The following is a 15,557-nucleotide window of genomic DNA, read 5'->3' as shown; positions in this document are numbered from 1 at the left end:
AAGCTTTACTTTTCTTTCCAAGATAAATTATTTAGCTTTTTTGTCCTTGTATAGCATTAATTCTACTTTATAATTCAGTTTTTACCTATCGTTGATTTTTCTGCACTAAGAAGTGGAATAACATAATTTCTTTATAAAGGAAAAATTGATCTACTCCAGAATGAGGTTACTTTGAGAATATCTAGGGGAAAAAAAAAATATCTAATTATAGTTTCCTAAAGAGGTAACTGAGAAGAAATGTAGAGTTGAAATAATTTGTAACTACAATGCAAAGAACTCCAAAACATTTTAAAGCTCTTTGAGTACTAAGAAAAGTCAACTGCCTTGTTTCTTTCTTCGCTAATCAAGTGTTTGAAGTAAGTATTTTTAATCTGTAATTGCTATTCAGGACATTAATTTAAAGGCCTAGAAAAAGTTACCATAATATAATCACAGCACTTTTGTAGGTTATTCTAAAGTCCTATACTGCTGTTTTCAGTGCTGTTCCCCCTCTCCGCTCCTCCTTAGAAAATGCACTGGTGGCAAAACAAAACAAACACACCCACATTTAGAGATTATTTAAAATAGAGAGCTTTACAGGAACAGAACCACATCATGCCATAGTTTAGGGCAGCTTTATATGAGGTAATCTAGGTAATTATAGGCATGTAAGCCTGACACTAGCCTTGGATAGAATAAATAGCTAATATAGTACTTGATTAATAAAAGAAGGATGTGTAATTAATGTCAATCAACAAGGATTTATGGTAACTAGACCCTATCAAACTAACCTGACATTTTTATGAGATTACAAATTCAGTGGAACAACGTAATAGCAATGTTGCAACTTACCCAGATTTGTGTGTGGCATTTGATATGGCACTGACATTTTGATTAAGAAACTAGAACACTATGAGATCAGTGTTAGATGGATTTAACTGATATGTTTCAAAACCTAATTTCCCCACAGTGAATCATCAAATGTCTGCTTTTCAAGGTGGTCTCCCAGTGATCATCTCCTAGTTCTATGCTATTTAAAATGTTTGTTAATGATCTAGAAGAAAGCATAAAGTAATTACTCATGAATTTTTCAGATAGCACAAAATCTGGAGGAGTGGAAAATAACAAAAGTAAAAGTCACTGACAAAGCCACATAAACAGCTCACTCACACATAACATAATATGCATTTTAAACCAGCCAAAAATGAAGTCACACCTTTAGAAGTAAGGGCCATGCATGCAGGGGGAAGGACTCTGTTCAGCGAGGCAGCAGTTTGAAGTGACTGAGGTTTTTGGTGGGTGATCAGCTGAGTTGGAACCCTCACAATGGCATTATGGTTAAGTTGTCTAATAAAACTGCTAGATATCAACATAAGCAAGCAGACTGTTTCATCCCTGTAGTGGGCACTGATAGCATCACTGCTAGAACTGTGCCTGGTTCCGATACATGAAATTTATGAAAAACGTCAAAAATTGGTAAGAATGCAACAGATAACTGAGCAAATGATTAAGGACTGGATAACAAGGTTTTGTTACTTACCTCTCAGAACATTCAAGGAAAGGATAAGGTGTAGCTGAACTTTAGTCTATGGAAACCAACATGAAGAAACAGAGGGCTCTTGATAATAAAGGACAGTAGACGGAAACTGAAGCTAGACAAGCTGAAGCTGGACAGAAAATTTGTAATAGAAATAGAACACATTTTTAACAGGCAAGGTAATTAAATGCATAAGTCAAAGGGTTTTTGTTTGCTTGCTTGCTTGATTCACCACTGGCTTTTTTAAGTCAAGGACATATGTTTTCCTGAATTATATGTTCCCATTCAAAAATCTATTACTTCAGGAAAGGATCACAACTTGTGTTACACAGGAGGTTAGGTGAAATGATCAGAATGTTCTTTCTGCTTTTATATCTATGGATCACTTACTTCCCACCCATGCATGTCAACTAAATAATTCAAAGTTTCTGTGGTGCAAAAGATTCCCTTAGCATATCTTTCAAGGCTTCATATTTTGTATCTCAGCAGTTCTGGATTCCCATACAGTTCCATGGGACCAAAGAGGATCCTTTAACACTAGCACACATACCAGATTGCCCTACAAAAATTATGCTTTGGGACACAACTGTTCATGGAAATAACAGGGGAAAAAAAAATAAAACACACACAGAAATTGGAATATATGGAAAAAAGGTAAAACAAGTGCTAACATGTCTATGAAAGTTTTTGGAGGATCAAAGCCGATGCATGCTAAAAAATTGCTTGTATAGTTCACAACTTAAAAATGGAGTAGTTCAAAACAATTGTGCACAAGCTTGCATTTGTATCATTACAGATGTGATATGAGAATGATACATATGCTATTATGATTGATTAGAAGGCTCACAAACATCTTAAAAATGACATTTAACACCATCACGAGATTTGTCTTAATATACTGTAAGGTGTTGATTGTTTCAGGCATGCATGTGGACTCCTAGGTTTTTCTAGGGAAATTAGGGTCAAGTAACTGACTTGATTAATTTATGATATAAAATTAATGATAAAGTCAGTACTACGTCTGCTCTGTAGTTATTCTAGTTGGTGTAATAAATGTGTACACATTAACTGTAGTTATAAACTTAAAAGTTGGATTGACTTTGGCCACTGTTCTGCTTAACTAGCTAGGCTCTTAAAGACGGTCCTCACAAACAATTTAGAAGCTTCTTATGTTATGCAAGAGAAACCTGACTGAGGATGCTCAAACTGATTCTCACCTTCACCATGGAAGCATAAATCAAGCCAAAGCATTAGATGTGTTTAATAGGACAACTTAACTTAGAGATTAAAATGGAGCCATTTTAATCTTTAATTTGGTGAATGGGTAGGTTTCTGAAGGGAAGACAGTTTAAACTGGAAAATTCTCAGAAATTGTTTGCCTGTTTGTTAGCTCTGGCCTGTGGCAGCGTGCTCCCCTTCTCCCCCCACCTGACCTTTTCCCTGCTCAGGTGATAACCACCAGTGGCGGTTGTGATGGATGCATCTGGTCATGGTGGATGCATCCAGCTCGAAGTGGATTCAGGGGAGACAGATAACACAACAGCCAAGGACTAACTTATGGCAATGCATCCACCTAACCACAGTGCTGGTCAATGTCTGACTCAAGCCAAATTTGGAAGAAACTAACATCTGCAGTCGGTATTTAAATATGACTATGAGTCAGTCATCTTACCCCCATAAATAGTGAGCAGCCCAAGAGCCCTTTACGCTCTCCTGCACAGCGGCGGGATGCATGCCAGGACCTCCCCTTGAGGGAGCCCCCTATGCCTCTCAAGGTTATGCCTCAAGGCTGAGAGATTCCTTGCTGCAACAGACCCTCAGTAAGTGTCTAACAGCATGCTAAACTTTGAAATCTTAGCTAAGTGATATAATGGATTGATTGTGCATATATAATCCTTTAGACATAAACCATTGACCAAGTCCGGGACTAGGACTGGATCCATCCATACCTAAGCTCCTCTCCGAGAAGGAGTTTAGAAAGCAATGGGGTCCTCTCTGAACCTCATGACTCAACAGGTGGGTCCCCTTCACAGTTTTGTCTGACCCTGTCCTCTGTGCAGTAAATAATCAAGTGTATCCTGCCATCAAATCTTGTGACACTGTCACATTTACCACTGAACTTTTTTAACTCACTGGTTTATACCAATAAAGTTTATTTTTTTTGCTTCTCTCTTATGAGTGAAATGCATTCTCACTCCTTCTGCAACATGGCTCTATCACAAAATAGGAAAGATGGAGTAGAAGAACAACGATGGGTCTGGTTTATTTGTTACTCAACTTGCATTTATGCTTTATTCCTTTTACTTGCACTAGATTTACTTGCCATACCACTTGGCATAAAAGAATATAACAGTGCCAAAATAGTAAAAGCAATGGCCTCAGAGTCTCTGGTAAATGAAAAATACTCTGAAACTTGTCTTGTCTGAAATGTGAATAATTCTCTTCTCAACTCTGGATAAAGAAGCTGTCATAATCTTACTTCACGGATATTAGGTTGTGGTACAAGATTTTTAATTAGCACTCCTGTTCCATCATACTCACTGTGAATTTTTTTTTTTTTGTTAAAGCATGTGATATCTGGACTAGTCTCTAATGCATAAGGCAAACTAACATGGACAGCAATGAAATAAAAGAAACAAATTCAAGAGGTTTCTTGATATTAAGAAACATCTCAATTTTTAAAATTATTCATAGCAATATTATGACATTGAAAATATTTTAATGGCTCCAAGGACAGAGACTTGGCTCCTTTCACAAATAACCAACTACATCATTGTAAACAAAGAACAATGAATAAATAATATAGCAATGTATCGGAGCCTTCCTATAATGAGATGATAGTTCTTTAGTTTACTGTATTCACATTTTTGTAACGTCATTAAATTTACTACTTCACTCTTCATACTCTAACTGCTACAGAATTTATTTCTGTTCTCAGCTGAAACTGAGATCTGAGCTGATCAAAGCAAAATGAGATGAAAAAATTAAGCACGTTTCATCCAAATAGCGAGGTTTGAGAACAGCACCTTTGGATGCTTGAAAGAAAAAGCATTTGGTAAGCTGCATATTTAAAGCATCCAAGCTGATCGCTATTCCCTTGATTTCTTAGTCCAGCCTATTCCAGATGAGCACAGGCTCCCTGTGGGACAGACCAGCTATGAAAAGATTACATAATATTGCTGTCCTCAGTGCTAAACATAATGACAGTAAACATGCAGGAGAAGGACAAATATTCATGACATATCTTCAAAAATGTCAATATAATAAAATTGCAAAATTCATATCACACAGGAGTAATGTGGAAAAATAAGAGAAATTACATCATGAAAAAACATAACATGCTTCCTATTGCGAACTCTTTGTCCCAAACACACACTGGAACAGTGATGCTACTGTATAGTGGAATGTGACTGTTTGAAACCATGTATAATGACTGTATACCAATCATTTTAAAAAAATGGAATAAAAATAGATAAGTGACCAAACTGGAAAATAAGTCTTTGCTCTGGACACAGGAGACCGGTATAGAGCTTGATTAGAAGGGGATACTGATATTAAAGGAAAGCCAGTACTTAGAGATGCTTCTATAAGTTCACAGAAGTCCTGTTGCTTCTTGTAGAAACATTTTACTGAAACCTCACATGTTTTGGAGACTGGAGAAGATATAAAAATGCTATTCAGTTATCATGATGATGGACAGTTGATGCAGTCTTCATCAGCAATAAAGAGTTCAAGATAACAGTCGTGAGACATATCACACGGGGATGGAAGTACATTTATATTTTCACTAAAATAATTTTCATGTTTTCTTGTTCACAATGGCTTAAACCATATCTGACCTATAATCCTGTTTAACCCTTCCATTATTGTTTATGAGATTTTAAAGTCTACAGCCACTCTTTCTGCACATCAAGTGAGAATCTCAAGAACACATACAGAACATCAATACTTTTTCCACAGGTTTCTAAAGTTCAAAACAGTTTGCCCTGTATTTTGCCTTGGAGACATGGCAATGTCTTTCAGAAACTGATGCACGTTCACTTGAGTGTGGGACTGATGTGGAGTTGATTCCTATGAAATCACCACTTCAGTGGTTTACAGTGGTGTTACAGCTCTGCCTACCTATGAAAAGAGCCATATTATTTCTGTGGCTCTTGAGGACTTCTGAATAGCATGAGCCTATGAAAAGAAAGAAAATGCAAGAGCATTTTTATATACAGAAGTAGAAAAGTCCTCCTCTTCACAATCAGAAATTCACTTCACTGGATGATAAGCAGAAAATGTTCCATATGTATTTTAGAGAACTGTAGAAGTTTGAGCTTAATAAGAACACCTCTTCAGTAATATTTTATTTGAATAAGGAAAGGTATTTACTGACTGAATAAAGAGTTCAGTAACAAATGCATTCAGATTGCTTGTAAGGACAAACCTGAATCCACAAAAGTCATGTGAAAAATACCTTTCCCCTCCCTCAGAAAAAGGAATAAATACCAGATCCTCAACAGGATAGCAGCTAAAATTTCATTTGAAGTACAGTATCTATAATTTTTGTTCAACTACATGCAACAACTGTATTTATTCAGCAGAAAGCATACGTTCCTGTTATTACCATTACACTGAAAACAAAACCCCAACCCAAGATAGAGCTGATAGCACTCACTCAAGCTTGCAATTGCTTGAGAAATAGCTTGCTTCTGTCCATTACCCTGAGTTACTGGAACTGATTATTTATAATTCTCTGAGAAAAGCAGCACTTTAATTTTGACTCTGTGGTATGGTACATTCTACTTAACATAAATTCTGCATCACTGATACTGTATTTTGCAAAGCTTTTTCTTTTTACCTTGGAAAATTTACCGTGATCTCACTATCATGATTTAGTGATTGTTTTAGACAAAGTAATTAGACAAAACAGTTCCAAGATTATTTAAAAGTTTTACAACTATTAAAGAAATACTGGAAAACTATGAATCATTACTTCAAATACACCACTAGATCACCTTTGCACTAAACAGAACTGGGTTCATAAAAAAAGTTCATTTCTGTCTTTTTAAAGAAGGAGAAAAGAAGCATGTTCACAAGACAAGGTAGTAATCTTTGCTCTTTGGTTATGGAGCTGTTTGGAAATGTTTCTGGTCTAAGAATACCCTGGCTGACAGAAATGGAGAGCTAACTGTTTTCTCCTTTAATGAATCCTATTCTTTCAAAATTAAATAAATAAAAATAATAAATAAAAAAGAGGTCAGTAATGAGAAACCAATACTTCAGTTCTTCACCATTTTGTGAAACTGAAACTAGAAGTACATTCCTATAGGAGGGAAGAAATGGCTTTCATCTACAGAACAAGATTTCATCTCCCTCTGTCTACACCAAGCTTTCTGATAACGTTTAGGCACAACACAAGAAGGACCTCAGAGGTACAGATGAGATTTCTTCATGATATAAAGAGCAGTTCATAAATCACTTACTAATTAACCTCAACTCTCACCTATTACTAAAGCCTTCATACACTTTTATGGGTCTGCGAAACTTGAACTACAGTGCTGCTCTGCATTGAACAAAGCAACCTTTGCCTAACTAGCTGAGTGACCAAAAAAAAACAAACAAACCCCAAAACACCAACAAACAAGAAAACCCCAAACCAAAACAACAGTTCAAGCGGTAACTAAATTATGCTCATGTGAGAGCAGTATCTAGAATTTCAGGGAATCATGACTGTTTCCATACCCTTTGGGTTGCCCTTTTCAACAAATACAGAGAATTACAAGAAAAAGAACTCAGAAAGAAAAGCAAACAAGTACATTGGAAAAGCAAGAGCCTGGAGTACTGCTGGTGCATTCAATCATTTCTCTAGAATAAGCGCCTACATGCACAGCTACATACAGCGCTTCTGGCTGAAAGTGTTTTGAGACAGCCGCCGAAAGTACAAGGTTCTGCCTCATTTAGTGAATGGTCCTGGTTTGCAAAACAGCTTGAAACACTCCAATTTGATCCTCATTTAAAATGTGTCAATAACCTAAGTAAACTTTTCCATTTTCTAATTAATATACTTGAAGTTTGTTATAAAAGCAATTTGAGTGTTCCACAATTGCACTAACATAAGTGTCCACACCAACTTCATCCTTTTGGAGCTGTAGAAGTTCAGAGTGAATGTATTATTTCTGATAGACTGTAATTAATGTGAAAAAAAATATTGAACTCTGCTTTGGATACTCTGTGTATTTTGTTCACTATTTCTCAAAACACTAGACTCTTCATTTTGTTTCATAACATTCCAACATTAAATCTCTGGAAGAAACACTCCTTATTACCTTTTCAAAATGCATATTCTCTGTTTAGACCTCATTTTCACCTGTCTTTGTAAGCTTTTGTATTTCTGGATAGAGCACACAACTTCTCAAGAGCCTATTACCCCAGGCTATGGGGTAACAGCCTATAATTGAAATGAACATGAAGAGAAACTGTGGGAAAAGTTCCCCCAGGCAGCACAAGGGACTGATATCCAGTGTTCCACGTTCTTCAGTTTCTCAGTCAGCAGTCATATCTTAAGATTTTACAGTTGCAATATTTATATTTATTTCTCTTGCATTTCTTTTGCTCATAATTATGGACTGTAACAAATATACTCACTTTGTTTTTCACTCCAAGCTCAAAAGTAGTTGGAATCACAAATAAATCACAGAGCAGATCATACCAAAATTTAAATTCAGTTTAGTTTGTGTTGAGTAAACCCACAAAAACTAATCAGGTGCATTTCATATTTGTGAGCACGCTGGAACACATATAAATCACAGGGCATTTATCATTAAGATATTCATTATATCTTTTGGCAATCATTCATAAATTTTATTTAAGTGAAATTGAAATTTGATTTCTATTGCTTTCTAATATTGTCAATTACTCTATTTTCATATTTGCAACCAGAAGAATTAAAGTCTGTAATTTCTGGCAAGAGAGTAATTTTATATCAGAATACATACAAATTAGTATTTCAGGAAAAAACACATTGCCTCTTGAAGGTATGTTGTGAACTGGTGTTTATAAGAAGTGGAAACCAACGAAAAACAGTTTTTAAGCAAAACATTTACGTCTTGGGGGAGAGATACTGGAGGAATCTTTTTTTCTTTGCTTAAACAGCAGTAGTTGCAATTTGTTGATAACTGACAACTAACAGTCTCAAAGCTTCTTCATTACCCATCATTGTAAAGAAGCATGTACACTGTGGAGCTATTTAAGACAGAGAAAATATAATTGCACAAACTTTGTCATGACAATGCAAAAATGAATACTTAATCATAAAATGTGACTTATCTCCCAAAGATTGTAACAGCCAAGAAAAGCTTAGAGGTTGCAACTTGTGAATTACTTAAGGTTATTTTTTCTCTTTTCCAAGGACCTGATACATTCATGAAAGTCACACAAGCATGAAGTTCATAATTAAGAAGCCAAAAACCTCTGCTGAAGATGTTTGGTAAAGGGAAAAAAGCGCCAGACTTCACACATAATGGAAGAAGTCCCCAACTTCTGCAGACAGTTAATTCTACCTCCTGATGATAGCACAGAGAAGACGTTAGCAAAGGGATGCAAGTGGTCCAGACCAGGTGAGTTAGCTACTGTCTTGCTTTGCTTTTGTGGTGGGGTTTAACCATCTGGCTGCAGGTCACCTCAGGAACCAGCAAGAGGTTTTATATCTGCAGTACACATGGGATTTGGGAACAAATGCATGACATCAAGTCACTATGACTTCAGATAGGAAAAGTTCTGGGAATAGGCACAGTTCAGAGAGTTAGACTGCTTTACCAGAGCAGGAAAGAATGACAAATCCCTGAAGGCACATCTGTAGGATCTCTATTGTTTCCGACTCTGGGCAAGACACAAAACAAAAGGCTCAGTGATTTAAGCCTTTGGACTACAAGATTTCCCAGGAAGCAAAGATGTGTTTTCACAGTGACTGAGGCTGAAAAAAACCCCACCCCAAAACACAAGAAGGATGCCTTTCAGGCACTAGAGGACCTCAACAAGTCACTTATTCAAAGATCTGGTGCAGGGCCACCTACCGGATAGGTAGATAAGTGAATCTGACTACATTTTTTAATGACTTAATTTTTCTTGACTAGATCAATATTGCCGGCAATTCTTGTTCAAGATCATAAAAAGGAGGATTGTTCTTGCATCCCAGTCTGGTTAGGTTCTAACCCCATTGGACAGAGTAGTTTGTAGCTGGTAGAAAAGGGAAAATGTTTCAGATTAGAAATAAAGGAACAGCACATTTCTCTGATAACAGCCTCATGTCTGTAGTTCGGGTGGTCTGAAGCTGCTTTTGCAACATGTCTGCCTGAAATAGGATATCTCCTGATTTTTGTTCACTGGTACCTTACTGAAAGATAACATTGATCCTTGGCTCTTCTAAGTATGCAACTTGCCACAAACATTGACAGCAACTGGAGTCATGGGACTTAGGTGACTGGGTACTGGTTGTTTGGCACAGCATTAGCCAGTTAAGATTTTAGTTTTATGGTCAGTGCTTATTTTGCCCCACAAAGCCAGGGTGGTATGTTGCTCCATTTTCTGCTAAAAAAAAAAAAAAAAAAAAAAATTTGATTCAATGAGGGAATGGTTTGTAGCTCAGGAGGCAGGGTTGCCAAAAAGCAGCATTATTTCAGCATCTTTTTCACAGACAGACTGGATAACAAAGGCTGTAAGTTTGTAGCTGCAGGTCAGTCAGATATGTTCTGGGAGTCCCAATAGGTGACAAGACTGAGAATCTTGATCACATTCTTGGGTACATAAGGGCTCAAGCCAGTCACCTGCCAAGGAGACTCCTGTCCTTGTCAAAAGCAAGTCTTAGCTTCTTCATTTTCCTGTCTCATCTTTAAAGAAAGAAGGGAAGGATTTCTCTCCAGTGACAGTAGTGGCACAGTCACAACAAACAGGTAGCAAAAGTGAAGTCAGGCAGTCAACCCTCTTACAACTGGAGTACAAGCATAACAACAGGCAGACTACAGCCAATCTGCCCAGAGGCAAAGTGGTTCTTTCTTTTACACACCTAACAGAGCTCAGTACTGCTGAGAGAATAGCACATGAACGTCTAATATCTGCCACTTTCAAGAAAGTGGTTGAGCCACTACTACAAGGAGCACACTGAGAAGGAGAAGCCCAAAAGCTGCAAGACCTCCGTTTCTGTTGGCTGTGCATGGAGACAGCCATAAATCCCGTGCTGTTAAAAGAACTGTTTGGTGTCCAAAGTGAGATAAAATATTTCCTGACACCATCTGCGGCCAAGCAGGAGACACCTATGGAACTACATGGACACACCACTTCAGAACTGTCTTGTTAGGGAAAACAAAGAGAAGACTACACCAGAGCAGAAGAGTGCCTCTGAAAAAAGGCACTTATGTTGTCCCAATCTGCAAATCTTTGATGAATAGAATCCTTTCACATGTACAAAGTTTTGTGTTTGTCTTTAAAAGCTGTGTCCAGAATGAATGCCTCAAATTAAGCTTTTTCCTGAGGAGGAAGTACCTTAGATGTCTTTAGTATTAAATATTCTTGAACAATATCTAACACATGAAAAGATATAAGTATACATAAATAATGTTTTGAAAAAATCTTCATTAAGAATTTGAGATGTCTATGCTGCTTCTTACTCAGGCTTTTCATTGATGTCACTCTGAGAAACACTTAAAGTAAACTATAATGATGAGCATGTGGGAGAACAGATTGTAAAGTAACCAGTGTGAAGAATCTGCTTCTGTGGACAGAGCCTGAAAATCTGATATGAAAGATCTGATATGCAAGATGACACAGAAATTTGAAGCTTTCAGGGCACTGATATATACACAATAATTATAAACGTTTATGCCAAAGCTTACTTGAAATATTACATTCTGTATTTAACCATGCATACTTGAATATCTAAGAGTTCTACTTCAGTGAACGAGATGACATAAAATTGTTTTCTCTTTCATTCCAAGCAGCAACTGACCAAGTTCCTCCCTTTTGCTAAACATCAGACATATATTATCTGATGCTGAACAGCTCTTTTGAGGTATACCATACATGTCAGTTTACATTCATTTCTGCAATTTTAATATGGTTAGAATTGCGACAAGCAGTTATTCTTATAAGTTGCACAGTACTTGGAGAAACATGACAAAATCTTACCGCTATGTTTCCATTGCACCTTTGGGACTGGCAAACACCTCTTATTCTGTTGGGAATCAGCACGTCATCCCAGCAAGATGGACCCTTCAAAATAAACCCAAAGCATATAAAGGCTTTAATCCACTTAATAACTAAACACACAAAAGTTGGTTTTGTTGCTTCTTTTCCTACCCCCATTTCTTTCAGACTTTAGCTAGGCAGTTTTATCATCTTCACACTGAAAAAGTCTGATTAGATTATACGACAATATTCATCAGTAAAGCTCAATCACTGACAGGACATACAGCCCCTCCATCCTGAGGTCAGTGTTGTGAACAGGAGTCAAACAGTAGGCACATTTTCTCAGTTTAAGACAGGGACTGAATTTATTATTATTTAAAAAGTTACAAAGACTTATATTCTGATTCAACACTATTTACACCTTGGGCTGCAGCTGACTAAGGGGAAAAAGGGAAAAAACACAACAGTTGGAAGTGGAACACACAGAAAGACTGGAGTGTAACATAAAGGCTAGGTTAAGTAGCTTTTCTCTATTTTATTGTTTAAGTATTAAATGGCTCTAACTTTACTGAAATCTGTTTGTTTCCATGGGCTGCTAATGTGAATTTTGATAATGCTTGCTGTAAACAAATTAGACTTCTTGTCACCAGATAAAGCCTTTACCTAACTATAATACAACACAATGAAAACGTGAAGTAAGGATTGTTAGTAGATTCCTGGACATTTACATTAGCTGCAAGATTAGTCAGTTATTGTTAATAAAAAAAACCCCAACACCCCACATAAAAACCCAGAAAGAAAATTATTAGAAAATCCTTAGTAAACTTTGTTATGACTTTTTGAATATGAACCTTTCATATATAAGTCTACTACAAAACACAGTAAATATAAAGATTACAAATCAGAATTATTAATATTTCACAACTGCAAAATAGTGTGGTTAACAGGATGATCTACCAAAGAAGAATATTTATATATATGGCATATATATGAACATTTATAAAAATATTTCCCAGCACATAAAAAATTTAAATTACCGTAGTGCAAGTCGCCTTTTTTAATATTAATCTCATGCCAATTAATATTTAATTTGTAGACAACAAAAATTAATCTGAGAAATAGATATGAAGCTTACAGATATCCATATAATTAGCAGAAACAAACAACTAAGAAGGTATCAATAATTAAAATATTTGCTACTTGGATTACTCAGTGTTTGGAATAGTGTCATTAGTCGGGAATAACAGGAAGACTTTACCCAAAAGAGAAATTACAGCAGTCAAGAGGTTTAACTGCATTAGTGAAATTAGTGCCTACTTAAATCATAGTTGGATTACAAAGTAATCTGGTACCACACCTAGATCCATCTCTTTTTTACTTCTGTATGAGGCATTTCTTCAGCATAGTGCAGACACAGCTGAGACAGCTTTGAACTAACTAACTTAGTAGTAGGAACTTAACTATAAAAGGTTGATCCAGCCTATCTGAAAAGTTGAGTAAAACAGCTTAGTCTGTGCTGAGCTCTGCTCTCTACTGTTATAGCTGAAGTGCTGGCATTTGAGACAGGTAAAAAAAAGAGCTTGAACACGTGTAAGTTGTATTGCAGGCAGACACAGGGGTGACTACTGGTAGATTTTACTCTTTGGGAGAAAAACAGCTGTGGTATAGTGGAGTTAGGATAAAGTAATAATACTGTACTTGAAATTGTGGAAAAAAACCAACCAAACTTGAATTAGTTATTTAAAACATTTTAAAAATCAAGTTTGCCATCAATTATTCCAGTAAATTTTGACCTCTTATGAAGCTTTAGCATTCTTGAGATTTTGCAGGAAGAACAGCAGAGCCTCCTTCAGGTGTTGTGTAAAGAACCGCCTCCTTTTAATTGTTTTCAACTCAATAGTTGAAAGTTTCATTCTATGACCCCCCCCCCCCCCCCCCTATTTATTTTTCCCCATGCCATCAAAGATTGTGCAGATCTCTAGCATACCTCTCACAGTAGTTTACTTTCCAGGAAGAAGAGTAATCTACCTTGCCATTCCTCACCTTTGATCAACTTTTTACTCTCTGGGTAGCTCTTCCAATTCTACTCTATCATTTTAGAATATGAGAACCATCACACAATATACATGACTGACTGATGTGCTGGACTAAGTGAATGGGAAGGTGATCTCTGAATTTGTTCTTTATGTCTTTCCTAAATAATTATTAAAATGTGATTTACTTTGCTGATGGTTATTAAGCACTGAGGCAGCATTTTGGTGAAATAATCTATCACAGCTCCTAGATTTCATTCCTGAATGTAACAAAATCCATCACGTATACGTAAAATTTGGGTTTATTTTCCCAGTGCACATCACTTAATATTAACATACATTGAATTCCATCTGCCACTTCCCCAGAAGATGAAGTGTGCATCCTAAGGTCCACAGAGGGGCTTCTAGCAGGTAATTGCCAAGTTCCTTCATACTGAACACACCTGTTTGTTCCCAAGGATGAACCAGCTCTATAGCTCATCCTCTCCAAGTATTTCTTTTATATAACAATCATCTAGTGGACTTGTACATGTTTTGCTCCTGTTATATTTTTAAAAGGATTCAGTAACAGTTTTTCTGCTGTTTGCAAGTTATAAACTTTTTTTTTTTGCTTGCCTAACTGCATTTTTATATTTAAGGTGTCAGAATTATGCATTTGTTTTGGTTTGCTGTTTTTGTTTTGTTTTAGTTTCTCTCATTATTCATTTTAATCATTTTTCTGAAAGATGCATCCTTGATTCTAATAACCTGCCTTCTTCCCCCCCTCCAATTTTGTCATGCTAGTTTCCGTTCAGTCCTCAAATTCCTGTGCACATAATCTTTGATTCCAATGTAATTTCGACATCTCTTCCAAAGATTTAACTCTTTTTAACTGCCTGTTCTAGCTTCTTCTCAACAAGAACCCTTACTTTTATGTAGCTTCTCTTTTTTAAAGTTAAGCACAATACTTGTGTCTTTCTCAGATTTTGGGAAGTTACTGAACGTAAATATATTAGTCATTGTTAAAGCATAGGTCTTTGTTACTAACGTTACAAACCAGGTCCTCTGCATTACCGTCACTTGCAGGTTCTTTGATCAACTTTTCAATAACACAACCTCACGGTATCTAAAACTTTACGCTCAGGATCATGGTTTGACATGATAATTACCTAATTTACGTGAAAGCAATTTAAATATCCCATGATCATAATTTTTCCTACACTTTCAAGCTTTTGATTTTCCCCAGCACGGCAGACTGCTATCATCATTTGGTCAAGTGGCTGTTAATGGGAATCTTATATTTTTTTCCCTCTTCAGGCCTAGAATTTCACTTTATAGGGACTCTGTGTAACTCACTGACTTGTTAAAGACAAGAACACGTTAACTTGATAGCCTTATTTAACACGTATCCCTCTTCTTTCATATTCAAATTTGTTAGTATACATTTATCAGAACATTTATTTTTCCAGTTTAGAGGAATTCAGTAGGTTTGTATATCTTCAGATAATCCTTACATAATTTACACTTGGGAAAAGGATACTAGAACGTAAGAGTGAGAAATCATATGTAAACGTGCTTTATAAAATTTGAGGGCAGGGAGGGGACAGGGAGGAACACTCATAAAAAAAAAAAACAAACGCTAAAACCCCAAACACACCCAACAAAACCCACCCAAACCCCACACACAACCACTTTCTCCTGATAATAACATCAACAGTAAATCTTCCTGTTACTTCATCCCTGCATGATTATATATGAGACTCTCAAAGTTAACAATGCTATGCTAGTGCACACACAAAAACAGAGTCACAAGATTGCTACACAATAAGATAATATAAAACATTCTCATAGAAGCAGTTCCACAG

The 15,557-nt window shown here is 36.4% G+C and overlaps 1 protein-coding gene across 1 annotated transcript in view; it reads right to left on the bottom strand.

Annotated features, from left to right (window-relative positions):
- PRKN (parkin RBR E3 ubiquitin protein ligase) overlaps nt 1-15,557 on the bottom strand; it is a gene marked incomplete at its 5' end in the record, with an annotated part of 628,924 nt that overhangs the window by 400,421 nt on the left and 212,946 nt on the right. Inside the window, 1 exon segment of the mRNA XM_082305465.1 lies at nt 11,681-11,764. Within this exon segment, the coding sequence (XP_082161591.1) occupies nt 11,681-11,764 (84 nt within the window).

This window comes from Platalea leucorodia, assembly GCF_965183815.1.
Source record: "Platalea leucorodia genome assembly, chromosome: 3".
Lineage (NCBI taxonomy): Eukaryota > Metazoa > Chordata > Aves > Pelecaniformes > Threskiornithidae > Platalea > Platalea leucorodia.
This window is presented reverse-complemented; position numbering and strand designations above follow the sequence as displayed.